The 26,002-nt window shown below is 48.5% G+C and overlaps 2 protein-coding genes across 8 annotated transcripts in view; one reads left to right on the forward strand and one right to left on the reverse strand.

Moving 5' to 3' along the window:
• Nucleotides 1–26,002, forward strand: part of RXRG (retinoid X receptor gamma) — a 213,299-nt gene that overhangs the window by 62,482 nt on the left and 124,815 nt on the right. For 5 of the 7 annotated variants that reach the window (XM_059146737.1, XM_059146738.1, XM_059146741.1 and 2 more), the window contains one exon: nucleotides 24,064–24,205. The gene's annotated coding sequence lies outside the window, so the exon portion shown is untranslated. Of the gene's footprint in view, nucleotides 1–19,722; nucleotides 19,818–24,063; nucleotides 24,223–26,002 lie in introns of those variants that run through there. The other 2 variants (XM_059146742.1, XM_059146739.1) reach the window with 2 other exon arrangements.
• Nucleotides 54–19,703, reverse strand: LRRC52 (leucine rich repeat containing 52). The gene is made up of 2 exons (XM_059146747.1): nucleotides 18,754–19,703; nucleotides 54–514 (listed from the first exon to the last, which is right to left on the reverse strand). Exons 1-2 carry the CDS (start codon nucleotides 19,373–19,375, stop codon nucleotides 189–191), a joined length of 948 nt encoding a protein of 315 aa, XP_059002730.1. The 5' UTR covers nucleotides 19,376–19,703; the 3' UTR covers nucleotides 54–188.

Raw genomic sequence — 26,002 nt, forward strand, 5'->3', positions numbered from 1 at the left:
ATCCCACTGAGCTCAGGGAAGTGCCCGGCATGCCTGCAGGAAAGGACCAGCGGTGAAGTGGCCACCAAACATTTTATTTGTTTTACTAAATAGGCGTTTAGACCCTGGTGGTGGCGAGGGAGTGGGAGGGCGAGTGAGAAGGCGGGGAGCCCCGGGGAAAGACATAATCAGATGGCAGTCACTGGCAACTAAATCAGTGGCGGGAACCCGTCCTGGCCCGAGTCCACCCTGCTTTGGAAGATGTGCCCGCTGCCGTCCATGCGCTGCCCGTGCTCCTCCTCGCCCTCGTCCTCGCTCGCCTTGCGCCGGGCGTTCTGGTAGAGCACGGCGCACATGCCCGTGAGCCAGGCGGCCACGGTGCCCGCGGAGAAGATGCAGAAGCCGATTAGCAGCAGGAAGATGTAGTCCTGGTGGTCCAGGTGCGTGATGCACATGTAGCGGAGCGGGTTCCCCACCTGCATGACCGGCCACCCCGCCAGCTCTGCGGGCTCCACACACGTGGCGTTCTGACCATCTGCGAGGAAAAACACAGTGGGCAGAGTGCAGAAAGAGCAGAACCGCCAGGGTCCGGGTCCAGAGGGGATCTGGAGAGGTCATGCGGACCCCTGCTAGTGAGAGTGTGGTCTGTGGGCCAGCGGCGCGGGTGGCAGCTGGACGGACTTAGATAAGCGGGCTCTCGGGCATCCCCCCAACCCTCCCGAATCAGGATCTGCATGTCAACAAGGTGATGGGTGGGCACAGTCGGTTTGAGACGCATTGTGCCCCCACGGCTCCTTGCCCCTCCCACTCGCCTTCCTTCTGATTTCTCTGCATTCAGCTTGCCTCCGGAAAAAGGGCTTGGCTTGGTCTTCCTTTTTTTTTTTTTTTTTTTTTAAGATTTATTTAGTATCCGAGAGGGAGGGTGGGGAGGGTCTGAGGGTGAGGGAAAGAGAGAGACTCTCCAGCAGCTTCCCTACTGAGCACAGAGCCTAGTACAAGGCTTGATCTCTCGGCCCAGGAGAGCATGATGTGAGCCGAGATCAAGAGTCAGAGGCTTACCGGACCGGGCCACTCAGGCGCCCCTGCGCTTGGCTCCTTAGGGATCCTCAAGGAATGAGACACCACAACAGGGGCTGGGAAGGTGGAAACAAGCTAGATCTCCACGGAGTGTTGACCTTCCACAGGACCTCCCCCCCCCCCATATCCACCATCTCCCTCTCCGCTCCCTCTTCTCGGCTCCCACCTCTCCCCTCCACCTTGTCCCTTTCCCTCACCCTGGCCTCTGTCCAGCCAGGGACCATGAAGGCGTCGCACCCGGCTCAGCACTCGGGAGGGACAGGATTCCCTGGAAATGCCTCCAGTGTGTTCTCCGCTCACGGAATCAGGGTGTGCGGAGCTCAGGGAAAGGCTAACCAGGGCAGGAGGCAGTTCTGCTTCTCAGCGGGGAGGTTGGCATCACTGGCTCATCACAGGATCTACATGAGTCTTCAGTCCTTTTTAGCGGCTGACTCAGCTGCCTGGCTGCTTCTCCGAGCCCCTCCCCGTGTCAAGTGCCCGGACTTGAGTGTGCACCAGAAAGCAGAGTGGGCCCTGGAGCCAGACAGACCGGGGTTGAACTCCAGACTGACACTTCCTAATTCCGTAAACTTTCACAGGGTATCCATTTCCCTCTCTGAATCCCCTTTCCTCACCGTTACATGCGCAAAGAATGCTACCTGCTCCCAGGGTAACTGACAGGATTTAATCGCCGCGGGCTCGCACGCAGAACTCGGAGTCTGCCCTCAGCCCTGCGTGTTCCTAGCTCCATGTGTTCCGCCACGCTGAAGCAGAGGTGCCTGTGTGTGTGTGGTACCCGGGAATGTATCCAGCAGGCATTCCATAAATGAGCTCTGATGCCGGGTGGAGACCAGGACTGGAGATAATCATGCTCAAAATTATAATGGCACCTAATATTTTCCAGACTCTGACTACATACTAAGTGGTATACAAACGTTTCGTTTGGTTCTGACAACAACTTTGATGCACAGAATACTATTCTTGTTTTACACATAAGAAAACTGAGACTCACAGAGGCTTCTAGATAACCTGAAGGATCTAGGCAGGGGACCAGACACGGAAAACGCAGACCGAGCTATCTAAGCTCATTTGCAGAAGTGGGAGACACAGACAAGCTAGTGTGGAGAGGCATGTTCCTTAAAATTTAGGGTAGAAGCTCCAGGTTATGTGAACGCATTCCTATCCTTGGTGACCAATGAAGTTAGGGAAATTGGGTTTGCCCTGGACCTAGCAACAGGGGAATCAGAGAAGGGAACACAGAAGTGAGCTGGGTGGGGAGGAGGCCCTTGGCGCTGGGAAGCAGTCGAATTCCCCTGCAAGCTGGACAGCATTCCCTGCGCCTTGCCCCTGTGCCAGGGCAACCGCCGTGAATTGTTTACTTTCAGGAAGATGGCCCAAAGGCCACGACACCTTTGAGGACTGGCTCTTGGTGGAGGCTGTAGAACCAGAACTGGAAGTCAGTGTGGGGCGGTCACCTCCAAGGTGTGCAAAGATTACAGGGAAGGAGAGGAAGAGGTCCTCTTGGAGGACCCTGCCCCGTGGGGAGAGCTGTGAGGAGTGGAAAATCGAGTGGGGCCAGGGGCTCCATTACACTTGCTGTTTAGGGCAGGAACCCAGTCACACCTGGAGTCCTCTCTCCACTCAACCTGGCTGGAGGGCATCTGGGGCTTGGGTTACCTCCCCACACTGCCGGAGACCCAACACGGGGCTCTACAAAGACAGGTGTATTGGGGAAAGGAAAATGTGGGGTTCTGCGGGTCGGGGGTTTATCTCCTTCTATTTTAAGAAGATCCGGCTTTCAGACGAGGGCTTGAGCGGCAGACTAAACATGAAACACCACGTCCCTTTTGGGAGCATTACCTTGAAAGGGGCAATTAGCTGTGATTTGAAGGCTTTGTTAGGTTCTTAAGCACAGAATGTGGGTGGCTGTGCTGGGAGGGAGGCCTGGGAGGTTCTACCGCCGCATTCTCTACCCCTCCCCATTCCCCACTCATGCCAAGGTGGATGCCCTCCTACCTCCTGGCAGGCCTCCCTAACTCCACTTTCCCCTTTGCCCAGCTCCGGACCATTTCACACAGCGCGGCCAGAATTCCCTTCCGCAAGCACAGCTCTTCCCAGGCAAACTGGCTCAAAACCTTCCTTTGACTCCCCCGTAAGCCAGCGAGTAACAGCAGACCCCCTGGCCAGCGAGTAACAGCAGACCCCCTGGCCCGGCTCTCAGGCCCCTCTCCATCCCCCCCCCCCCCCCCCCCCCCCCCCCCCCGCTTCTACCTCGCCACTGCCCTCCCCACTTCTTAGCACTCCAGTGGCCCACCCTTTGCTCCAGTCAAATTAAACTATTAATTCCTTGCCGGGAGCTAGCTTTGTGCCACTGCTCTCTGTGTATCAAATACTTCTTCCTCCAGTTTTTGCCTGATCAAGTCCTTTCTATCCTTCAAGGTCTGGTGTGAATGTATGCGCTCCCAGGGGCGTTTCCACAGCCCCCTCATCCTCGTAGCTCAGACCGCATAGGCTCCTTCCCACTCCTGGACCCTCCATAGCATTCTTACTGCGCCACTTTCCCCTTGCCTGGGGGCTACTGGCCAGAGAAGGAGTGTATCTTTTCTCCCCGACCAGACAGACAAAACTCTTGAAGACAGAATCCATGACTGATCATTCTTGTTCTTGTTAATAAGAGATATCATTTATTGAAAGAAATACTTAATTTGGGGGATTTTTCTAGTAATATATATATATTTTTAAAGTTTGTTTTTTTTTTTTAATCACAAGCAGGAGCAGCAGCAGCAGCAGACAGAGGGCTCAGCAGGGAGCCCAGTGTGGGGCTCAATCCCAGGTCCCTGGGATCATGACCTGAGCAGAGGGCAGATGCTTAAACGACTGAGCTACCCAGGTGCCCCTCTAGTAATGTTTTTACTGTTGAATTCTACTTTAACTCTACTGTGGTCAGAGACATACTCTCTATGATTTCATGCCTTTGAAATTTATTAAGAATTTGCTTTCTGGCTGAGCATAAAGTCAGTTTTAATAAATTTTGCATGCGCTCCCAGATGATGTGTATTCTGTCTCTGCTGAGTGTCTTTCTATGGATGCCAATTAGGTTGTGATTTTATACAGGTCTTCTGTATCTTTGCTGACTTTGTTATTTATAGCTTTACTGACATTTTTTTTTCATCTATAAAAACTATTGTCTCTTGGTTACTATCAAGTCTATTAATTGTCTATTAGCTACTGCGAGAAGGAAATTCAACTCATCGAGTTTTAGATGTGCATTTACTACTTCTTTGTAGAGCTCTGTCACATTTACTTCACATATATTGAAGATATGTTACTAGATGTGTAGAAAGTTCTAACCATTTCCTCTTCTTGGTAGAGTCACCCTCTTCCCACTGAGCAACATCTCTGGTAATGCTTCTTGCTTTAAGATCTCCTGTCTTTGACACGAGTATGACTCCATCGAATTTCTTTTGGTTAGCGTTTGCCTTGTTTATCTTTTACCATCCTTTTATTTCTTTTTTTTTTTAAAGATTTTATTTATTTATTTGACAGACAGAGATCACAAGGAGGCAGAGAGGGAGGAAAGAGGCTCCCCTCTGAGCAGGGAGCCTGATGTGGGGCTCAATCCCAGGACCCTGAGATCATGACCTGAGCCAAAGGCAGAGGCTTTAACCCACCGAACCACCCAGACACCCCTCCATCCTTTTATTTCTAACCTTTCTATGTTCCTATATTTAAGACATAATTTTGTAAGCTGCGTGTAGCTGGGTTTTGTTTTCCATCCAGTCTAGCAAACTTTGTAATTATTTCATTAACATTTAATGTTAGACTGATATATTTGTTTTCCATTGGTCCCACTTAGTTTTATGTCTGTTTCTCTCTACTTTGTTGCTTTTCATTTTATTATTTCATTTCCTCTTCATTAGTTTGATAGTCACACATTGTTTTCCTATTCTGGTCTGATGTCATTAGAAATTATAGGCCCATCTACTGATCCTGGAGTGCCTGAGGTGTGGTGGGCATCATAGAAAGTGCTTTATAAAATTAAACTCTACTCTTGACCACCCCGCCGAGGAGTTTTAATTATTCCCATGCTATAGAATGAACAAATTGTTTATCAGTTATTCCCTCTCTGGCTTTCTTGATTTCCTTTCCTCTGACAATAGGCTGCAAAGTACAGTTGTACATGCTGTGTACTGCACAACTCCAGGGTCTTCATTCATATTAGAAACAGGTGACTAGCCCCCATGTCCTCCCTCTCTCAGCCCCATTCCATGGGCCCAGGGCATTTGTCCCAGTTAAAGCTCCCAGGTACAATTACAGGTGTCATTAATGTTTAAATTCTTCCTACAAATAGTTCCTAAGGAAACAAAACCCCCCACCCCTCACGTTGTTTATTTCTACACATAGTATATTACTCCCAGACAGAAGACCTATTTGTCAGAATCAGGTGTCTGCAGGAGCAAACTTTCTGGGGCTTAGAATCACGTCTGCTAGTGCAGGAGGTCAGGAAGCCTCCCTTTCAGAAACCTGGTATGAACCCAGTGGTTCTAAGATAAACTTCTCCTTTCTTGGCCTTCAGGGATCACAGCTCTGGTTTGCTGCAGGCTGCCAAGGAGCCAAGTGCAGGTTGTGAGCCCCCCGTGCTGGCGCATTTGCTCAGGAACCACCTGGACTGTCTGGTGGATTGAGCCTCCACGTGGTGACAGCGTACACTGAGGATGGAATTTGGAGGCTCCCTTCTCTCCTAAACTGTACCTACTAATGAGAGTGCAGCACTGGTTTCTATCAGCCTCTGTGTGCCTCTGCCCACTAGACTATAAACTCCATGAAGACCTGGATTTTTGTCTGTGTGGTTCACTGTTGTACCCTCAACACCTAGAACAGTGCTTCACCCATAGTAGAGCTCAAAGCATGGTTGTTGGATGAATGAAATGTTATTAATACCCATTGGGGTCAATGTCATTGACAAAATGCCCAGCTAGAGGATAGTGAGACTGGGAACATAGAAGATCATAGGTGGGTCGGCTAACCCCTTGCCACTGTGGACTCTACTACTAGACAAGTACTAATCCCTCTTCCTTTGTAAGAGTTTGGGGGAAGATTCAGTGAATCAACGAGTGTGAAGTCGTCCCAGAGGAGTCAGAAAGAGATGGGCCCAAGATCCAAATGGAAGGGTAAGTCTTGAGCTGGGAAGGGGCACTCTTCAGTCCTCTGAGACTGCAGAGAAGAAAGAGAGGTTAAACGCAGCTAGGGACAGGGGAGGATGCAGGTGCTGTGGGCGTGGCATCAAAAGGTACTTATCACTACTCCCCACTTGGTGTTAGAGAACTGTATGAGAACAGAGGCCCTCTTTGTTCACTTTTGTATCCCGAGTGCCTGGCACATAGTAGATGCTCAATAAATGTCTGTTGAATGCATATGGGAGAGAATGGGTGGCCTGTTGGTCTGACCTCATACAACAGTTCTTAAATGCTTGTGTCTTTGGCCTTGCTGTTTAGGACCAGTTCCTGACTAGAATTTGAAGGGACCACTGTTATCTCTTGCTACACTCTAGGTAACCCAGAGGAAATGACTCTCTAGGGGGGAACCTAGATTGGACCACATAGCAGCCCAACAATGCCAAAGCCAACCAGCCAGTAGGGCCCTGTCCTCAGACCCTCATGCGTGGTCTTCTACCTTTCCTACCGAGAGCGCCTTTTTTCTCATCACCTATCTGTCTCCCCTTGATGGCATAAGCCCAGGTTCCATGAGCCAAATCCAACCTGCCTCCTATTTTTGTAAATAAATTTTTTTTGGAAGACACCATACCCATTTATTTACATACTTTCTATGACTGCTTTCAGGTCACAGATGCCAAATGATAGAGTTGCATCAGGGGTCCACAAAGCCTAAAATATTTGCTGTCTGGGTTTTATAGAAAGCAATGCTGACTCCTGGTCTAAACCATCCCTGGCATCTTGAAAGCATAAAGATTTGGATGATTTGGGCTTAGGCACTACAGTTCTCTAATACAATTTTTTCCCCCTTGGATAAAGAGTCCATATTTTGGTAAATTACAAGTGACTTGTAGATGGTTGGAACATTACAGGAAAGACCTTCAAACCAACAAGTTCAACCTAATTCTTCTTGTACTATAGAGGTGCGTAGGCTTCAGGACTGGTCTTTTGTATAAGGGGTTGTATATGGGCATGATCTACAGGTACAGAGACCTCTTTGCCTCCTAATAATCCCTTCTCATGACTTGTCAGTACCCAGAATAATGCCAACAGGAGATAGAACCGTTCCTTCTGCCAACAAAATAAGGCTTAAAGTGTAGTCTTCTGACAAAGGAGCTAACAGCTTAAGCCCTACCCGGGAGACAACTCTTGCTACCACCTTTCTTGAGTGAGGTTTTGATGGGGGTGGGGAGCCAGCCCACCGGCCAGGCTGGGGGATGCTACTGGTTGGTTCTCTGAAGCTAAAGGCAAATTCTCGTTTCTTTTCAGTTTGGTCTAGAGCTGAGCCTGCTTAATAGAACTGCTCATCTGCTCAGAAAAACCCAGGTAGTGGACAGTTGTCCTCATGGATAAGAGGCAATTGGGAAAAGCTCAGTAGCAGAAGCACCGATCAACCAGTCATCCATGCAGAAAGCTCTCCTGGCTTCCCCTCTCACATCACGAGCCATATCTCAAAGCCATTCCTGTTAGTCTTACTTTCCAAACAGATCCTCTTTCTTTTGTCTTATTGTCATCTGGACCCTTACCTCCGTCCCTCCCTCGCCTGAACTGTGACAACCCTTCTTACCCACATAGGGAACCCTCTGCAGGTCATGCTGCCTCCCTGCTCAAAACTCTTTCATGATTTCCCATCACACTTAGAACAAAATCAGAAGCCTCTCCTTAGCCTAGAGGACCAACCTGATATGGCCTCTCACTAATTTTCTGTCTCCCTCCTTCATCTGTCTCCACCACGCTCCCCTTCTAATACATCTACTACCCTCGACCCACCCCAGGGCCTTTGCATTTGCTCTTCCTTCTGTCTAGAAAGTCCCCCTTCTCCGCGTCTTATTTCCATAGCTTGTCCCCTCACTCTGTTCAGTTCTCTGCTCAAAGGTCACCTCCTTAGTCCCACCCAACAGAAAAGATCTGCCAGTCTTCCATCCCAGGCACGCTCTCTCCCTTCCCTTCCCGTAGTTTCCCCATAGCCCTTATCATCACTTGACATCATGTCATATACTTATTTGCTAATTTCTTCCTCTGTGCTAGAGCGGAAGTTCGGTCACAGCATGTCTGTTTCTGTTCTTAGCTGTGTGTCCAGTGCCTGGCCCAGGCCTTGGCATTACATCCTGTTTTTTTTTTTTTTTTTTTTTTAACCTAATGCTGGCATTTTGAAGGTTTTAAAACACAATTCCCCACCCTTCAAGCTCCAGGCATCCCGATCCCACCCACGCTGGACTGCCTGTCCAGTGCACCTCCGCAGCATCAGAACACCACTTACCCTGTGTCTGTCCCCCACACGGCTCTCCCCCTCCTCTGTACCTCATGTGGCATCCACAGCCACCGCCCAGAATTGTCCCAGCAATGGCAGCAGCTAACATTAGCTGAACACTGAGTATGTGCACTTCTAAAATCTTCATGTGGGTTATTTCATTTAATTAGTACAGTGACCCAAGAAATAGGTACTAACTTATCACCATTTTGCAGATGAGGAACGTGGTTCCTGTACAGACTGTGGCCCAGCTTGTAAGTGGCTGAGGCAAGATTAAAAACCAGGTACTTTGAATCCAGAGTCTATCTTAGTCTTGCCTGTCCAACCAGGAGTATGATCATCTCGAGGCCAAAGGGATATTTTATTTTATTTATTTTTTTTAAAGATTTTTTTTATTATTTATTTGTCAGAGACAGAGGGGGAGAGAGCGTGCGAGCACAGGCAGACAGAGAGGCAGGCAGAGGGAGAAGCAGGCTCCCTGCCGAGCAAGGAGCCCGATGTGGGACTCGATCCCAGGACCCTGGGATCATGACCTGAGCCGAAGGCAGCTGCTTAACCAACTGAGCTACCCAGGGGTCCCCAAAGGAATATTTTAGGATCACCTAGAAAACAGCATGGGTGGCCCTGGGTATTATAGAAGACCAATGAATCACTGACTTCTGCCTCTGAAACCAATAATACATTAATTAATTAAATTTAATTTTAATTTTTAAATTACATTAAATTTAAATTTAATAATTAAATTAAATTTAAAAATTAAATTTAAAAAGGAAAAAATAAATTTAAAGAAGGAAAAAGAAAAAAAGAGAATGAATTAACACCCAAAGAAGAGGAAGACAGAAAACAGCATGAGAAACTCTTTACTTTTCTAGATATAAAGTTGTTCTTTGTCTTTTATCTCACTGAAAGAAAAAGTGGGACTCCCCGGTGGGCTGCTTGATTCCATTTGGCCCACATCCTCGAACTCGGGCCCCTGTGTGCTTACCTTCGCTTCCTTCTCCACAAGGAGGCAAAGATGAGCCCCCCAGACAAAGGGACTTGACTTTACCAGTTTAAGGCTGACCTTCCATTTGGTTCTGGAGTCCAACCACTCCTGCCTCCACACGAGTCATTCCCCCTGTCCCGAGGCTTTGCCCTGCATTGACTCCTTCTCAGCAGCGAATAAACACATGCATGGACCTCTTTGCTCCAAGAAAAGAAACACCTCTTTATACAGTTCCCCGCTGTCTATCACCCTATCGCCTCAGTCCACAGCCAAACTTCCTGGAAGAGTTTGCATGTTTTTTTTTTCAAGTAAGCTCTACACAACCCTGAGATCAAGAGTCACATGTTCCACCAACTGAGCCAGCCAGGCACCCCAAGTTTACATTTTTTATGCACCCCTTTTCCTCCTTGCTGTTCATTCTGTAACCCACTGTCCACTCCCACTGTGGCATTGGAACTCAATTCAAGACATCAGGGACCCCTTGATCCTAGCTAAACGTGATGGACACTTTTCAATCCTTACTTGACCAGCTTCTACTCTTTGAAACTCTTCCTCTTCTGGCTTCTGTGAGGCCACCCTTCTCTGATTTCCTTTCTTTTCTCTGGCTGCTCCTGTCCAGGGCACCTCAGGGGTGGCTCTTCTTGGCCCTTCCATATGTTAGCATTCCCCAAACCTTTTGTCCTTGACTCTCCACCCCCACCCCCGGCCCATTCTAAACTCTTTTGCTGGCCTATCTCATCACCAGTGATTTGATTGATTTCAGTGATCACCAGTGAGCTGATGATTCTCAAATATATATTCTATTCTTCTGGATTTCAGGTCAGAACATCCATTTCACGGGGGCCCTCCCACTCAACACGCTCAAGATGGGTCATGGTTCTCCCTTAAGCTCCTTGCTGCCCCTCCTCCAAGAGCGTCCATCCTAGGGAACCCTCCAGAGCTATTCAAGCGAAATCTTTCCTGTTATTTTCCACATCTCATTTATTCATTGATGTCTCAATAAATATTTATTGAACGTTTTTTCTGTGTCAGGCCTTGAGCTAGTTTCTGAAGATTTAGACATGTTCTTTGCTCTCATAGAACTTATTGTCTATCAGAGAAGATAAATGTTAAATATTCAAATCTATTAATTACTTAGAATTGTGCCAGAAGTCATGAAGGGAGTACTGGGAACTTGGGAGAATCTAGTTCAGTCCAGAGTCCTATCGCTTCTACCTTCTTCCTCTTCTTCTTCTTCCTTTTTTTTTTTTTTTTTTTTAAGATTTCTTTATTTGTCAGAGAGAGAAAGCAAGTGCACAAGCAGGGGGAGCAGCAGGCAGAGGGAGAGGCAGGCTCCCAGCTGAGCAAGGAGCCCCGTATGGGACTCGATCCCAGGACCCTGGGATCATAACCTAAGCCAAAGACCAACACTCAATTGGCTGAGCCACCCAGGCATTCCTGCTTCTATCTTTTAAATGGTTCCTTCTCACCTGTCTAGACTTCCTCATCTGCTTCTTTAGACCACCTTCCTGCCTTACCTGGATGCCCACAGGAGCATCCTAGCTCTGCACCCAGGCTCGCCTACCTCCCAGAGCTTCTCATGCTGCACTGCATGTTCCCCAGAGAATCCTTCAAAGGCCCTTCACGGCTGGATCCCTGTTTCTCTTTCTAGCCACATCCACACCCTGCTGGATTATCTCCAGGCTGGAGAGCTCTTTGCTTCTAGAGATAAGGAGCCTGAGGTTGGCTGCTTTGGCCAGCCTTGCCCTGCTGCCTTCCAGAGGTGGTGCTGGGTGACCAGGGAGGCCATGCACAGAGGTTGGGCATTTCTGAGCTCGAAGGGACTTTGGATTACCTACTTTCAAGGATCTCAAGTGGGCTGAGGTCAAGAGCGTGTGAGAACTACTCAGGATCGTTCCTAAACTGCACGTGCTGGCCGCCCCCTCCCTTCTTGGCTCTTCTGGGTGGTTTAGGGATCACTGACCCTGGTACGCCCCTCCCGGCCCCCCTATTGCCCTCATAAGGCTGCTCCTCTGGCTCTCAGCAGGGTGTTTGTGAGAAGGTAGAAGAGACAGGCTGGCCAAGCAGCTGACGGCCTTGGAAATGTCTGCTGCCCAGCTGTTTCCCATTCTGGGCATCCGGTCTCTGCCACAATTTCTCTGATGGAGAAGATGGGTTGGCATTAGTAGTGGAAGAGTGCGAGGACCTGAATTCATTCTGGAAATCTAAGTCTTGGCACAGTTGTAGATGACTTTGTACTTGGTGGGTTGAAATGGGGCCATTATCCTATTACAGCAGACTTGAATTCAGGATGAAGTAGCCTTGGAATGAAACTAAGATGTTCTCTGCTCAAAATGCCCTCGAGATGACGTGGACCCGGAACAGCACATGACCCAACCCATCTGCTCCTGGCAGATGTCCCTGAGTGGCTTTGTCCCCTTGCCTCTGCAGCACTCCTGCCCAGACTCCTCTCCGATTTGCAGGCCCCACCATCCGGTCACCCAGGACTGCTTCAGGATGGTAATTTAAGACCTGACGGAGAGGGACACTCTGCCCCCAAACCACCCCTACTTCTCCCCCGGCAGTCTGTCACTTTCCAAACTCTCACTGTTTCCTGTTGCTTTCTGTCACATTGCAAACGCCCCTTGAGGGAGACATGTCAAAACATTATTAGCCACTCAGCATCCCAGTGCAATTTATTCACCAGTGGGAGCAGCTGCTGTAGATCTAGAACAGAAGCCATTGTCATAGGGTCTCTCAAAATATGGCCTAAGGATTTTCACTGTCCCAAACCAGAATCTCTGGATATAGGGCCTGGGGTTTCTATGCTCACTGAAATTTGAGAACCACTGGTAGAGCAGGCCGGGCCTGGGAGGACAGTCTTGGGCATTGAGTCCCCTGGGGATCGATGTATTTTTCTAGTCAAGTAGACGATGCTTAAGATGGGAGGTAGAACAGTGCAGGAGGTTGAGGCTGCCTAGTTCCCAATTATGTGCATGTCCTAATTATGTGCCTGTGGCCTGCTTCTCCAGGAATGCCTCCATGTCAGCACTGATCCCTTTCCGTTGCCTATATGGGACCCTATCTGCAGATCACTGCTCTCCTCCTACAGTTAAGTGCACCCTATCTTTCCATTTAGTTCCATACACTACCAGCTATAAGGGGCTTTAGAGAGTATCTAATCCTACTCTCTTTTTATTTCAAAGACAAGTGAGTCTCGGAGGGAAAGCGCCTTGCCCCATCTCACCCAGTGGCATTGTTGGGACCAGGACAGGACCTCTTGGCTTTCAGTTGTGTTTTCTCTCTCTTGTATCCCAAGAATATTCTTGTATCACTTGTATCTTGTCTTACTAAAGATGTCAATTATGACTTCTTTTCTCTGTGTTGAAAGCACTCCAGCATTATAATACAATGTGGGGCATATAAGGAACATACAACAAATATTGCAGAGTAGAAAGGACTGGGGTCTGTTGAGAGTAAGGAGAGGTCATGGCATGGGGGAGGAAAACATGGAATCAGAAGATTTCCATGTTGGGCATAGCTCAATAGCCACTTACCTATGAGGAGGCGAGATTCTAAATTTCCAGCTCAAGCATCTTATATTAAAAAGCTGCCCTGACCAATATGGTGGCCAGTGGTCATTCATGGGGCTACTTACATGATTTGAAACAACATAAAATTAAACTTGGTTCCTCAGTAGTCTAATTTCAAGAGCTCCATAGCCGTATGTGGCTAGGGGCCACCATATTGGACAGCACAGATACCACCCATTTCTCAGCAGAGACTTTCATTGGACAGAGCTAGACTAGACTTTGGGAGAAGACAAGATGGAGGCCAGGATCCTTATGTCCAGGAGTTTAGGAGTTGCGTGATCTTTTGAGAGCAGCTTCAGAAGCATTCAACCCTATCCTACAAGGCAGTTCTATCCTGGGAAGAGCTTAATTGCTGCTCTCACCTTCAAAGAGCATTAATGCCTGGGAAATTACAGTTCCAGCCAGGAATCAGTCCTCCTATCTGCTGACCAAGGCCAAAAAGAAAATGGAATCTGTGGGTCTGTTTTTAACTCTGCATTGATCAGAGCATCTGGGTGACCAGCACTTTATAACTGACCTCCATTTCTGCTGTGATTTTCATATTTACAAAGTGAGTAGGTAAGCTCTTTGAAGACAGAATTGGTTTTCAGTGCATCTGGTGAGTATATCATTGGAGGGTATCTTTGGATGAAGACTTTTGATAATAGCACCAAATCTCTTTTCAATGTGGGAAAATTGTTATATTCCTATTCAGTGTAGCTTTATGATGAAAGAAGGGAAATAAACATTTAGTCTTCTCTACAGCCCCGTTAGGGGGGTTGGCTGGGCCAACATGGTACCTGGGGGAAGGACACATTACTGCCCTCACATCTTTTGTTTTAAGATCTCCCCATGTCTTTCCTGCACCTTGGCTTCCTTCAAGTTTCCTTACTGCTGCAGAATTAATCTTAGCTAATTGTATTTCTCAAGAATTCACATCTGCCTCTGATATGAGAGCTGATAAAGGCTTGAGGGCACTGGTATTATTCAGCCCAGGAGTTCATATATTTTTGTAAGGTCCTTTCAAGATTTGGGCACTTTGGGAGGATTCAAAGGGTAAACTCTCTAATGGCTAATTTTAGCTCAGTGGTGGGCAGTGAATGGGGGCAAAGTCCTCTTCAGACAACAAAATCACACCATGCAGGTGACTTCTTGCTTTCAAGGGCACGTCTGCCCCGCAGTTGGACCTCCTTTCCCTCATCCCTTGAAAGCTGTCTGCATGTCCACACCTGTTCCTGCAAGTGGGGGGCTTGTCTTTAGCTAGAACTCCAGTTCCAGACTCAGGAAGAACCACTTTGCTACTACTGGCACAGCCCTGAGTCTTCTGGTCCAGGCTGAGACCAAGCCTTGATTCAGGTTTCTAGTTTTGTTCCTCAGTCTGAACTCCTGCATTCATAACTTGTCTAATGTCCACCTCCCTCTAAGATTCCCTCTGTCCCATTTTCCCAGGAATTAGAGCCCTGGGACCTGTTGCTCACCTTTCAACGTCCTATCTATATGCCCCTCCCATGCATCCCTATAGTCATGTTTTGTGCACAGGGTGCACTGTCCTCTCATTCCATGTGTGCCAAGGCTTCCTGAGGTCTACTGCTTATCCCGGGGTCACCTGACTGATGTCTGCTACTCTTCTAAGTACCCCATATCTTTCCCACATCTGCCAATTATTCACTTATCCATGCTTTTTGGTGTGCAAGACTCAATGCTAATGGCAGTTTGTAAGCGTTCTCATCTCAGCAGCCTAGATAGGTTCATTCTATTATTATACCTGTCTGAAAGATGAGGAAATTGAAGTTCAGAGAGGTTAAGTAACTTCTCTGATAGCCTATAAATAGCAAGTGGCAGGGCTAGGGTTATAATTCAGGTCTGCTTCACTCCAACCCAAGCTCTTTAACATGGGTTCCCCTGTCTGCAGCTGCCCTTCCCCAGCTGCCACTGTGGCTATCCCAAGTGCCTGGTTCACCCAGTAGGTACCTGGTGGCCTCTTTTGTCCTGCTCTGTCCATTAGGATAGTTCTGCTTTCCCTGACTGGACATGGGACATACATAGTGCAGATGACCACAGTCATGTGAGTCTCCACACACAGCTCAAGGTTCTCTCCATGACCACTTGTTGGGCACATAATAGGACTCAGTAGATATTTGCATGGATGAAATTGATAGACATTTATACATAGATATTTACACAGAGGAACGGAGTGGTAGCATGGAAGTTCCTGACTTCAGTGGATTCTTCTTTCTAAATAGCCACGTTACTCAGCTCATTTCAAAGAGATTCTTCTTAGATCCCTCAATGTGGATACACGGGGAGAGAGATGTATCACCCCATTTTAGAACGTACCGAAGATTACCCTTTGATAGCCAAGGTGGTATAAGAGTTGGGCCTAACTGAGCTTGAGCGTTTGTCAATTGCAAAGATATTTCCACTTAACAGAGGCATGAATCATGTGAGAGTCACACGGAATAAATATCTTCCACTGTGCTGAGGGCTGGCTGAAGGGCAAGAAAAGCATCTATGAATTCTATGTTGTCTTTGTGTGCCTGTTCATGTGTGGGTGTGTAACTAGTGTATCTACACATTGATGTGTATATGTGTGTCATGTATGTGTAATGTGTGGGACATTGTGTCGGTGAGTAGGTGTATATAGGTATGCAGGTGTACTATGTGTGTATGGGCACATCTTTGTGCTTGTATGTATGTTGGTGTGTGTATGTGTGTTTACACATGTGTTTGTGACGGGGGGGTCTGTGTGAGAAGGGATAGCCAGACTGAGATGCAAAGATGAGCAAACACTGAGGTTAAGCTCCTTCTTTGGGAGTCCGGGTGGGTTGGGGTAAACGTGGGCTTATAAGGAGTGTGCAGGCATGTGATGAGTTTATGATGACTAGAGCTCATTAGCCAATAGACATGATCTTGGGTGAGTTCCATGTGTAGTCAGATAGGAAACAAAGCTGTAATTTAGATGCTGTGGCCATATGCTTATAACATGGCTTATATTTATAACTAAACTGACTTACATGATCATAGTTACCATGGAATTCAGAAATTTAAGATATAGTAGTCTCCTGAAGAATGACCTGAGAAGCACCTTCGGCTCAGGTCATGATCCCAGGGTCCTGGGATCGAGCCTTGCATCGGGCTCTCTGCTCAGTGGGGAGCCTGCTTCCCTTCCCTTCTCTCTCTCTGCCTGCCTCTCTGCCTACTTGTGATCTCTGTCTGTCAAATAAGTAAATAAATAAATAAAATCTTTTAAAAAAAGAAAAAAAGAAAGACCTGAATCAGGAGGTTCATTTTTTTTTTTTCCCCATTTACTAGCCACGAGATTTTTGGGCCAGTCTGCTTTCTCAACCCTTTCGTAATAGGGTTAACAATACCAATCCTAGCCTCTTCCACAGGCCTACGGTTCAGTATGATACTCAAAATAAAGAAGAAGAGACTTTATGTTGGAGAAAAACTCTAGCACTGGAAATCTCTCTACAAAGATAAATCGTTCTTGTCTGGCCTTGGGCTTAGTGTTTCCAGGAGATGACAATTGTTAGCCAGGGCAATGAGACCATGGTTCTGCATGAACTGGACTGGGAGGGTTCCTCTAGGCCACCAAACAGTAGAGAGAGATGAGCAGATCAGTAGTTGTGGTGGGTGTATTTAGAGGGAGGGGGACTGGCCAGTGGATAAAAGCTCTGTCTGCCTCAAAAGAACAGACTCTTGGTTCATGAGGAGCTTATGAGCTTGACAAGATGGATACTCGCTTCGGATATTTTCGAAAATACACAGTGAAACAGGTCTGGTTTATAATCCTTCTCAATCCCAGAATGAAAATGAGTCAAGGAGTCCTAAGCAGCAAGCCTGAGCATCCTGAGAAGACACGACTCTGTAAGCAGAATTTTGACTGAGGGAGATTTGACAACAAGGAAAGCAGTAGGCTTTGGGACTGGGGAAGAAACGAAGCTAGGTCACCCTTTTCAGCCAGGATAGGAGGGCCTCCTGGCTGCTTGGTAGGCTCTGCTCGAGGGAAATACATACTTAAATGGTGGACAGGGGGCAAGAGAAGAGGAAGCTTCTTCCCAGGCTAGTTACATGAACATGGCCAGGAGAATCACATTTAATGCATGAGAGTGATTAATAGCGACCCTCTTTTAGAGAGCTTTCTAGAAGGCACCATAACACCAGTCACTGTGAAAAGCTGAAGCCGTTCTCTCTGGAGAGATAAGGCAACCTACCCAAGATAAATGCTCCTTCATTCTTTTAGGATTCATACTCTTAAGAAGATGGTCTGATGAAGTTCTTTCCTTTCGATTTACTCTAACTCAGATTGGGTACCTGTCAGCCGGGCCAGGTGCCTAGGGCATGAAATGTAAGGAGCCACCCACTCTTACTGTCTTCCTGAATTTTGCATCCCTAGAAACTGTTGCCTCACCATAGTCCAGGCCCTGCCCAGAAGACATGTTAAGACCCATCAATGGAAGGAAGGCCAGGAGAGCACATTTTCACTCGCTGCCACCATTCAGCTCGCTCTCCCCCAGATTCCCGTAAAGCCCATTATTTTGGCCAGGAATCTTTCTGGGTTATGGCCATCCGGGCAAGAACTTCATGGTGGAGGCTTTGGCAGGTGCTGGCGCATCAAAATATTTTTCAAGAACAAACACTCAGGGAAGGGAGCGGATGTGTGAAAATATTTTCAAAAACAGACACTCAGGAAAGGGAGAGAGGACATGGTTTTGACAGGGTCTGAATCTAAAGCCCAATTATGCGAGATTACATCTGTGGCTCCAGGCTTTCTATGAAGAGTCATTTCCCATTTCCTTGAAGTTCTGAGTGAGGGTGATATCGCTAAAGTGGGATAATTGGAGGATGAGGATGGGACAGAAAGGTCACCAAAAAGAAGAGGGGGTTGAGGCACTGGAGTGCCCAGGGGCCCACGGCAGAGGGGTGTGGGCAGTGCAGAGAGTGGCAGCAACTGGCTTGGAAATCTATCAGGTAACACTTGAGAACTGCCCATGAGTTTAGAATCTCCCTGTGGGACAGAGTGGGCACAACTGACCTGTTCTTCGTGGATGCCTGCCATTCCCTCTATCCTTGTTGGGTTAATATCTTGAAGACAAGGGAGCCATCAGAAGCCTTCTCTCCCTTCTCTCCACTCCCCCTCTCATTGTCTAGGGAACTCCTGTGCCCCTCCCCCTACCTCTGTTGAACTTTCTCTCTGTACAGTATACTGTTGGCTTTTGGATGGCCCATGTGTGATTGAATTTACTTTTGGATCTTGGAAAAATTCAGTCACTGAGTCAAACAGATTAAAATACAATGGAATGCAGTGTCCCTGAATTTGTTACTTTGCAGTAAAAGAACTTGATCATTTCCACACACACCATTTTATGTTGACACGACAACATCTTACAATGGGCCATATTATTGTCCCCACCTGATGGATCAGGAAACTGAGGCTCAAAGACATGGTCTGTCCCTAGGGGAGCCTGCTAGTCTGTGCTGAGTTTGGGACCAGAACTCAGCTCTTTGGATTCCTCCTCCAGAACTTTTTCTATAGACCCTATTGACTCTCCAGTCAACCCAAGGGTGAATCCTTCAGAGCAATAAGAATGCTTTCGATCAGCTTCCCCCAGAGTTTTCTCCCATCCTGACCATCTTTTGACTTTACCTTTTCTGGAACTAACTCCTCCTGCTCTATCACATCCTCCTCGTCCCCATACCCGATCAAACCCTCACCTGGATGGTTCAGATGGGACACTATTAAGTAGATGGTGAAGTCCAGGAGGGAGCAGTTGCATTTCCACGGGTTTCCACTCAGATACAGGGTCTGCAGTGTTACAAGGTTTTGGAAGGCATTGTGGTCCAAGGTCTGCAAGCCGGTGTTTCTGAGGTCCAGGTACCTTAGAGAGCTGGTGTTGGCAAAGGTGTACTTGTTCAGAGAGAACAGGTGAGGGTTGTTGGAGATGTTCAGCTGCACCAAGTTGCTGAGCACGGAGAAACTGTGTGGGGAGATGAAGGTTAGGTTGTTGGAGCTGAGATCAAGGTAGATGAGTTTGAAGACCCCAATGAAGGTATAATCCATCAACTCGCCAATCAGGTTATTCCGACAGTCCAAGTAAACAAGGTCACTGAGGAGTCCTAGACTCATCGCTGGCAAAAAGGTGATGCGGTTATCATTCAAGTACAGCTTCCGGGTGCTCAGGGGTATGTCGTGGGGGTACTCGTCTAATTGGATTCCTGCGCAGCTCACTTCCTGGGCTTGACACTCACAGTTATTTGGACACTTTGACCCCGAGACTAGTCCCATTCCAAAGGAAAAGAGTAACCACCCGGGCCCAGGGCCTGAGGCAAGGGACATAGTAAGAAGCCGCAACTACCCTCCTTCCGCCGTGCTGCGGGCGCCGTCCCTCTGTTCAGAAGGCTGCCGAGGGGCGGGGTTGGGGGGAGGGGCGCTGGAAAGAACGGTAACACTCTAGCTTTGTGCAAAGCAATTTTCCATTACAGGAGAACCGAACAGAAGTTGAAACGCGAGGCCCGATGCCCCGCCGCCCGGCTTGGTGGCTCGGCGGCCGGCTCACTCCCAGACTGCCCCTGGAAGCCTGCCCGCTTGGCGGCTCTGAAAGGTCTCACCCTTTCCCTGCGTTTGCAAGTGAAGGGGAGCCAGGGGAGAGCCACATGACGATGAAGTTGCCAGTTGACACCTTTGTGATGTCAGCAGCCTCAGGAGACTGCCTGGCGGAGGGAGGGACAGTCCTGCCTCTGCTCCTCCTGGGTGGTGTGGGGGTGTTTTGTGTGTCTCGGTAAGCTGGCTGTCCCTGGGGGCTGTGCTGGGGTCCACGTGTGTGTGTGTGTGTGTGTGTGTGTGTGTGTGTGTGTGTGTGTGTACCGGAGGTGTTGTGGAGGATTAGGTTAGCTTGAATCCCCTAATCCACAGGCTATAGAGGGACCTTGGAAGTCTCCTGCCCAACTCCCTTCTTTACTGATGAGCAAAGTGACTTGTTTAAGGTCAGTTCTCCCAGTGGGTCCTTTCCTTGGGAAATGAACTTGGTCGGGTGCCAGTTCTTGGTGGTGTTGGGAGAGGATGGGAAAGGGGAGCTTCTTTTGAAGCGAGAAAAGGGAATTCCTCTGATGAGGTGGTCCTCTTAAGACTGCTTACTCAGTGTGCCTACTTAGAGCAAGTATAAGGTACTCCCCTTAACACAAAGCCCAAATGTTTCAAAAAATATATGAGTGCAATGATATGAACTATTTCTTACCATTATTATTACCCTGGACTTTTAAAATAGTGCCTTTCTAGAGTATCTAGTGGGAGTTTATATTTGTTAACTATTTGAGGGATGGGGGGGGGGTGTCTTTTGGAGGGAGGGATAGAGTCTGGAAGCTTGAGTTGGGATGTATCATTTACTCCATAGAGGAAGGCACAGTGGGCAGAAATGAAGACAAAAAGCTTTATATTGGGGGGCGGGGGGTGAGATTTGATATAGAACTTAGCTTGAATATTAATAAAATAATGCAACCTATATTTAGCTTAGCACAGTGCCTGGCACCTGGTATATAATAAATATTTATTGAATGAATGATGCGTGAATGTCTCTAATGGTTTGTTCCCTTTTCATGCTTCTCTGCCAAGGGAGAAATTAATAAACTCAAGTGGATTTGTGGCTGGTTAGCTAATGCTTGATTGTGTTTACTTACTCAGCATTCCTAGTGTGACTGGCCGTGAATTAAGATGATGACTTAGGAGTGTTTACCAAATTGAAAGTGACCTTATTTAAGTAGACGTTTCAAACTCTTAAAATAATGACCCAAAGGATAGCTGGACTAATTGAAGCAGCATTTTATTGCTAGGGGAGCCACCCTTTCCTTATAATTAAAAATAAAAAAAAAAAAAAAAGGAAAAGTTCCTTGCTACATCTTACAGGATTGCCCAGGAGAGGAATGTGGCGGGTGAAGGCTACGGGCAAGAAATAATTTCCGGATTGACGGTTTCCTCCCCCTTCCCCCGCCCCGCCGCCCGGGGGAGGGGGAGGAGCCGGCGAGTGGAGGGTGTGGCTTGGAGGGGGTGGGGGTGGGGAGGCTGCCTTTCCAGTGGGCGGGGTCTGCTGCTCGTTTGTTTTCTCCCTAGGAGAGCTGATCGCCCAGCAGTTTGCCAGAGCTTATGGAGTGATTTTACCCGCTTTCCACCTTTTCTTTTAGGTCTTCCTCCGTCTTTCTGACTTTTCCTTTCCAGGGGAGCCAGTGTCTCCATGTTTCCCCGTTTAATTTCTAGCCTCCTCTTGGGGCAAACTTTCTCTAGGCAGCAGCCTCTGGCTCAGGCTTAGCCATTTGGCCTTAGGATGGCACGTGTTTTCATTGAGAAGAGTCTCCAACGAATGAAGTGCACTCAGTTACTGGCGACGCTGGTCAGCTATGTCTCTTTCTGGAGCACTGCCCTTTTCACAAAGCGTGGGGAACAGCTCGTGTCAAGGAACAGTCCTTTTGCCCAGGGTAGCTGTGTGTGTGGTGGTCCTGAGGTCTGCATACCTACAGGCTGGTTCGGCTTTGCTGGGTTAGACCCCATCTCTAAAGTGCCTGCCTCATTGGGAGACTGAGTAGGTATTTGCCGAACAGAGAAGGAACGGTTGAGACAAAGGCGAATAGAGAATGCAGCCTTTTCCCCATTACCTGATCTCAGAACCCTTAAAACAATTTCTCTTCAAGGAACATCTGTGAGACTATTATTTCAGGGATGTTGCTTTGGAAAGTTCTGAACTAGGCTATTTGCCCTTGGCCGAGTTGCTCATCGCTGTGCTGTACAGAGCGAGGTGAACTAGAGAATAGAGAGCTTCCAACTCTCTTTAGGACTTCCAAACTCCTGTAGAAATGGGAAGGTTTCAGCTACAGCAGGAGGGGCCAGGAGGGGCGGAGAGGAGACCCTCCCTGTTTCTCGGGCCAGGCTGCTGCAGAAACAGAGTTTGCTCTCCCGGGTGAGCTGCACCTCTAGCAGCAGCTGGGTCACCCTTAGTGCTTGCAGCTTTTGATGAGTCCCCCTCTGCCCCACCTCGACCCCGGGGCGGCCGTCCCTCCATAGCGCAAGTGGGGATATCAGGTGAGCCCGCTGGGGAGCACCTGGTTATTGGGCTCAAATTCACCAGCTGGGGCTGGTCTGGGGCCAGCTCCTATTTTTAGCTCTATCTGACAGTCCCTGCTTTCCCCGCCTAATGATCCCTTTTGAGGGTCAGCCTCTCCTGACCCAGAAGTCCCTGATGTTTAGGAGGAAAGGGCTCCGTGAGGTAGCACAAAGGGCACATGACCAAGGCACTGGTTTCTTTCCCTCCCAGGGCCTTGATTTCCTTTCTAGAACACAAGGCAGGATGCTCTCCCAGGGCCTCCCCGTCCCTCCAAGGTCAAGTTCCAGCAAGACCCTGTCTGTGCAAAGGGAGGACAAGTGCTTGGAGCCTGACGACCCCAGCACTAGGGACAGAGATTCAAGCAAGCACAGGGTGCCTGGCACAGGGTAAGCAGTCTGTGAATTTTCACAGTAGGTGTTCCACCCAGAGGCATGGGCACACGGGCTAGGAGACATGGAGTTCTCGCATGCTTTTATTTGCTGAGAAGAAAACCAGAAAGATATGCTGGTGCCATTTTCTTAAGGGAAAACTGCTCATGTGTTCAACGCAGGACTCTCCGTGGAGTTAGCAACCTAAGGGCACAGAAGTCAAGACTGTGTTCTGCTTCCTGGGCCAGGAATTTAGTGGATACAGGTCTCTAGAAAGTCAGAATTTCAAACACTTTGATGCAGGAGCTTCTTTTGATATCTGGTTCTCTCCAGACTTTTGACACTGCCTGTGTCCCTTTCAGCAGGGTCATCTTAGCGGGGATGGGGCTTGGGCCAAGTACCACGGAAAGCAGATGAAAATGAACAGGAAGGGAGCCTGGAAGAGAAAAAAAGTCCTAAAATATGGCCGGAAGGTTGGGGCCTAAGGGCCAAATATGTCTGTCTGTCTATCTGTCTGTCTATGTATCTATCTATCTATCTATTACCTATTTTCTATCTGTCTGTGAACCTTGGTCTGTTTTTAGTAGCAGCTGGTATGAGCACTTTTTGCCATGAGCTCTTTTTGCCAAAGTCCTCACTCAGGAGATTGGACCCTTAGAGCGTGCAGGCCAGGGGAAATGCCTCTGGTGGCCGTGTTCCCCAGGGATGCCTTTGTTTTCACGCCTTCTCCACATGCTACATTTCCGTAGCGTTCATTCTCCAGAGGAATCCAAGGGAAGTCTTGAAATTATATACCATTTGGGGCTGGGGGGATTGGATCACATTCTCAGCTTCTAACAAACCTAGATACTATTGCCCCCATGGCTAGGCTTCCGTGAGTAGTCATTATGCCTGAAACTTGCGTTGTGACTTTGCTCGAGCCCCTTGACTTAGGAGGAGAACACGGATTCTCTTTCACCACAAGAGAGAGGGGGGTCGTATGAGCTTCAGAAGGGGTGAGGTGACTTTGGACAAGCCCTTCAGCATCTAGAGACCTGTTTCCTTTTTGATAAAATCAGTATGCCAAATCTGGCTTCTCCAGGGTTGCTCTAAAGACTGACTGTGATTTAAAACAACACAGCCTCTACTGTTTACTATACAACCCGTCAGGCATGGGATCCTCCCAGCAGCCCAGTGAGTCCTGGGGCATGACCCCATCTTGTAAGTGAGGAAAAAGAAACTCTAAGAGGTGTCATTTGTCCAAGGTCATGGAGCTGATGGGTGATGAAGGCAGGATACGGTGGAAGTTTTACTCTGAGAGCACGCTCTTGGTTACTAAGCTACGCCACCACCACAGACACAAGTGCCTCAAAATACTCGTTATTATTTTTACAGGCTTCATGGAATGAATTGTCCCCTCCTAGGCCCTAAATGGTCCATTAAGTTCAGGCCAGACCAAACCACCCATGATACATGACCTCGTTACCCTCTGGGGTCCCTTGTCTTTCAGAAGGTTTATGACGCTTCTCAGCATTAAAGTCTTGCTTTCACCTTTGATATCGTGTTGTATGATTTTCTTCCTTTTGCAGGCGAGGAAGTGAACAGGAAGAGCAACCTTCCTAAGCTCACTCAGAGACTGAGCGGCAAAGCGACCAGCCATTGACTCGTCCATGCCTGAGGTGACTCCGATTCCCTGGGTAGCCACTTCCATAAGGAGGAATTCTTTCCAAGGTAATCTGGAATGTGCTGTGTCCGTTGGGCAGACCACTGGGCATTTTGTACTTATCAAAGCCCCAGAGAGGGCAGAACCGCTCAGTGGAAATGTCTCCGTAATCCCGCATGACTACCCTACTCCCGGCCTGCCCTTAAGGGCAAACTTGGATATTGAAATTCTGAAGCACTGGAATCCTTTGGTGTTCTTTCAGGGGGAATCTGTACCGCACAGAGGCCCTAGGAAGTTAGGAGGAGGACCGAAGGAGACTGAGTCCCATCTCTCCTTCAGCATTCCTCGTGGACAGATTTTCAGGGAAGTAGGTAATGTGGGAAGTAGAAACTTGGAGCACAAGCGCCTCGGGCACCGTGAGAGGTTTCCTCACTGGAAGCCATGGAGAGAGGCCATCTTGGCATTTGGCGTAGCAGTTGAAAAGGAGACCATTCATCCTGAGAGAGGTTGATGAGAAGGTCTCTAAGTCTCAGAGTGTTCCTAGTGTCTTTGAAAGCCTGTTAGTTTTTCAGAAGGGCCGGCTGTCGGAGGGACACAGGTATGTTATTGTGCTATTCCCAGGAAGAATGGGGGGAGACCCAGGGAGCTCCTGAGAAGAAAGCGGACTCGACTGTGGGCCTTGCAAGGAGTGTCCCTCCTTCTCATCAGAGCCCACAAGCCCACTTCTGCAGCCTGGGTCTTCCTAGCGTTTCACTTCTTTGGGCAGACAGAAGTTCCCTCCACGGCCTGGCCGTGGGCCCAGTGAGACAAAAGTGGGGCAGAGCAGATAGTGGAGCGACTGGTTAACTTTGTGATAAATGCCTTTGCTCCTGTTGCCCCGCAGACTCTCAGTCTGAGCCCTTCTGCACGAGACCCCCGGTGTCCCAAGGGGCAGGGGCAGGATCGCTAACCTGTCACGGGGTGCACATAGCCCCCCGCTTCATGGAGCAAGCTCTCGACCTTCCTGGACAGCTTATTCCAGGCAAAGGTCTCTCCACTCCCCAAAGCCAGAGAGGATGAAAGGTCAGGAAAATGCCTCTGAGAAAATCCTGGTGCGTGCGTCCTGCTGCGTCATCTGGCCGCTCGCCTTCACCCCTGCTCCCCCAGCCTACAGCTGCGCGCTTCTGTGCAGAAACGGGCCGCGCTGGGTTCTCTCCGAGATGGATTCTTTTGCTGTTGCCCTAGTAACAGAATTATTAAACCAAGTTCCAGCCTCGGGAGTATTTGTGCCTGGTGAGGTAATGTCTGTCGCATGCAGCCTTTTCATTCCTAGCCCCAGCCCCTCGCTTCGGGCTCTCAGTATCTCGCCCCTAGACTGATGGGCTCGGCTCCTCCCTGGCCCCGGATGCCACCTGCTCCCTACCTCCACCCCAGGGTGGCTCCCAGCTGAGCAACAGCCTTTCTCAGGCTCAGAGGCTCTCTGTTGACCAAACCCCCCATCAGCCTGGCATTCAGAGCCCCCCATCGTGGCCCATACCACTTTCCAAAAGCCCACAGTGCTCCCTTCCAAAAGCCCACAGTGCTCCCTTCCCAAAGCCCACAGGGCTCCCTGCACTTTAGCAGAACAGGCTGTGCCTGAAGTCCAGTGACTGACAGGGAGGAGATCCAGGAGGAACAAAGACAGAGAATCCACAGGGCTTAGGTAGCAACTGGTTGGTGGAGAGGCAGTAGAGTGGAAGGCTTAAGCATCTGGGCTTTGGAATGAAACTGTCTATAATATTTGAGCTCAATAGCTGTGTGACCTTGAGCAAGTTTCTCTTTCTTTTCTTTCTTTTTTTTTTTTTTTTGATTTATTTATTTATTTTAGAGAGAAAGAGTGCAGGAGC

The sequence above is a fragment of the Mustela lutreola genome, chromosome 14 (genome assembly GCF_030435805.1).
Source record: "Mustela lutreola isolate mMusLut2 chromosome 14, mMusLut2.pri, whole genome shotgun sequence".
Lineage (NCBI taxonomy): Eukaryota > Metazoa > Chordata > Mammalia > Carnivora > Mustelidae > Mustela > Mustela lutreola.

Bases quoted from the DNA above. Each gene is read 5' to 3' on its own strand.
- LRRC52 (XM_059146747.1), bottom strand. From the start codon at position 19,375: ATGTCCCTTGCCTCAGGCCCTGGGCCCGGGTGGTTACTCTTTTCCTTT. The intron at 515-18,753 runs GTGAGGGTTTGA...TTTTCCTCGCAG, and splicing joins GTCCCATCTGAACCATCCAG to ATGGTCAGAACGCCACGTGT.